Source organism: Alligator sinensis, unplaced genomic scaffold (genome assembly GCF_000455745.1).
Source record: "Alligator sinensis unplaced genomic scaffold, ASM45574v1 scaffold1270_1, whole genome shotgun sequence".
Lineage (NCBI taxonomy): Eukaryota > Metazoa > Chordata > Crocodylia > Alligatoridae > Alligator > Alligator sinensis.
Window position 1 is genome coordinate 1 of NW_005844447.1, and position 2,848 is coordinate 2,848.

The 2,848-nt window shown below is 49.9% G+C and overlaps 1 protein-coding gene across 1 annotated transcript; it reads right to left on the minus strand.

Moving 5' to 3' along the window:
• Positions 1-1,408: 1,408 nt before the first annotated feature.
• Positions 1,409-2,848, minus strand: LOC106723493 (olfactory receptor 52R1-like). The gene is made up of 2 exons (XM_014527787.1): positions 2,761-2,848; positions 1,409-2,151 (listed from the first exon to the last, which is right to left on the minus strand). Exons 1-2 carry the CDS (start codon positions 2,846-2,848, stop codon positions 1,409-1,411), a joined length of 831 nt encoding a protein of 276 aa, XP_014383273.1.

Genomic DNA, 2,848 nt, shown 5'->3' on the forward strand with positions numbered 1-2,848 from the left:
TCTTTTAGTACTTTCTTTTGGAATACTAAAACACATCTTGGTAATCACCCATACTGTGCCATACTGGCAGCTCACGGGAAGACATCCCTGCTACATTGCAGTAGTGGTGCAATAGAAGCAGGGAGCACGCCACTGCAGTGATGTAGTTAGTGATCACGTGAAGACCTATGTGATCACTACATCACCATGGCACAACATATGTGTGCCATGTATTCTGGTCATGTGGACAAAATGGCACCTGTTGTACTGGCCACGTGTACTGTGATGCTCTGCACATGGAAGGCTAGGGCCTTGGATCTGCAAAGATATGTAAAATCATCTGGCATGATTGGCTTTTCAGACAGATTAGTTAAGAGAGAGACTGGAGCATGGGACTCCCTGACTGGACAAAGCCAAGATGGTGTCATATGGAGGGATATAAGGAGAGAGAGACTGGTTTGGGGAGGGGGAGACACTGCGGGGCTGCTGAAGAGTGAAGTCTTCTCTGAGGGAGAAGGAATTTGCAGCTTAATCCTGCAAGTTTAGGGCTGGGATTGAGGATTGTACCCTTCTTCTCCCAGGGGAGCTGTGTGACCCAGACTGCCTGCAGTTCAGACCTAGAAGGTAGGCCTGGCTTTCCCCCTTTGTTTCTTTTGAAGGTCTTTTTCTCCGGCCAAGCTGAGTGGTTGGGCCAGTTGTAGCCAGGAATAAACCTGGCTCCCTTTTCAATTCATCCAGCTGTTTCTGTTTTAGCAGGCTACATATCACAGCCACAGGAAGTTGTGGAGGCTGATTGGATGGCCCAGTTGAACATCTGATTACATGGGCGACTGGGGCCACCTTAGTCAGCGGGGGCATGTGACCCCACTGCTACCAGTCCTGCTGACTGGGCGGGCAGGTCCCCCTGCAGCCAATCTCGCTGCCCTGGGGCAGGAGGATCCCCCCGTGGAGAATCTCACTGCTCAGGGAAATCTATGCATCCAGTTAGGGGGTGCACCGATGCTCTCAGGGGGTGCACGTGCACCCCGTGCATCCCGTATGCATCGCCACTCACTGATTAGAACAGTTCCAGGTACCAAATCCCATAGGGTGCAGCCTCTGAATACAATTGCCCTAAACCTCTGCAACGGGAGCGAGGCGTGGAGTGGAAAGCTCTGGCTATGCCTTGTTTGGCCTCTCTTCAGCACCCATAATCTGCCACTGGGCTAGATGGGAAATTCACTGGGCCATGTGGACATATGGTCTGACCCATCAAATGGTCACTTTTAAAGAGGGAAGAACAGTTTTAAAGAGCTCCGTTATACAACGGCCCTGGGGAATTCCATACACAGACAAGGTGCTTCTCCTGAAACAGAACACAACAGCGGCACGCAGACACCGCGGTGAGTACAGACGTCAGCACACCATCTTCAAGATCCTCCAGCCTGGCTCAAATCCCTCTCAGCTGGAACAGACGGATCACCCTGCCCTGGATCTGCCTGGTTCTTATCCCATACACAATGGGGTTCAGCATGGGGGGTACCAGGAGATAGAGATTAGCCACCATGATGTCAAGGTGGTGTGGTATGTGGTGGCCAAAGCGGTGGGTGAGGAAGGTGAAGAGGGCTGGGACATAGAACACCAGGATGACACAAGTGTGGGAAGCACAGGTGCTGACAGCTTTGAGACGGGCCTCAGTGGATGGGAGCCTCATGACTGTCCACAAGATCATGGAATAGGACACAAGGATCACAAGCACATCAAAGCCCACCACCATGAAAGCCACAAATAGGCCATATATGATGTTGGCTCTGACATTCCCACACATAAGCTTTACCACGCCCATGTGCTTGCAGTAGGAGTGGGAGATGAGGCGGTGCCCGCAGAAGGGAAGCCGGCTGGCGAGGATGCAGAAGGGGCTCACCAAGAGGACCCCACGTGTCAGCACTAGGCTTCCTATTGCCATTGTCACTGGGATGGAGAGGGTGCTGGAGTGCCAGAGTGGGTAGCAGATAGCAATGTAGCGGTCCAGCGCCAAGGCCATGAGAACGCCCGACTCCACCAATGAGAAGGCATGGACAAAGAACATCTGAGTGAGGCAGGCATGGAAACCAATTTCCCTGGAGTCCAGCCAGAAGTGCAGCAATCTGTTTTGCTTTTTAAATAACTGTGTAGTTGTTACTGGTTGCTGTTCTAGATATGAGAAATAAACTTAAAGCAACTTCTTGGATCCAGATATCTCCCCAGCTTGGGGAACCTTAGATGTACAGTAACTTTTTTTGGCCGATGTATGCTAAAATAGACTGAGCCAAAATCCTGGGTTAAAACAGATCTGTAAAGCCAGTGTCTTAACTGTCTGTCCCAGACACAGCTCTAACACCATGACCAGCTCTTGCTACTCTAAGAGATTTTTGACATGGCTATTTACATGAGTCCCCAATGTTATTGGGTTGGATTTGTTCTCATTGCTCTGGTGTAAATCTGGAATGACTCTATTACGGTCCACAGCATCATCTCTATTACCTCATTGCTATGATTATTGATTACTGGGAATGATCTATTGTCAGTGTCACCAGCTGGCATATGGGAGGTTTCTATCAAGAGGTCTAAACATAAAGTAGGGGACAGAACTTGCCCCTGTCTGAAATGCCTGGGGACCACACTGATGGGCACCAGCCCCGAACCCTAACTTTGCCATGTCTCTGGAGCAGGAAACCTTCTTTTTGTTCCATATTCAAACAGTGATCTACAGCCTGAGGTCCTGGTTCAGGAATAGACTCATCATCCTTGTAACAACAGTACCAAGGATGATGATGATGATGATGATGATGATGGGAACAGCTAGCAGATGGAGCAGCAGGTTGTTTTTCTGGTTTAGACAATCACCCAT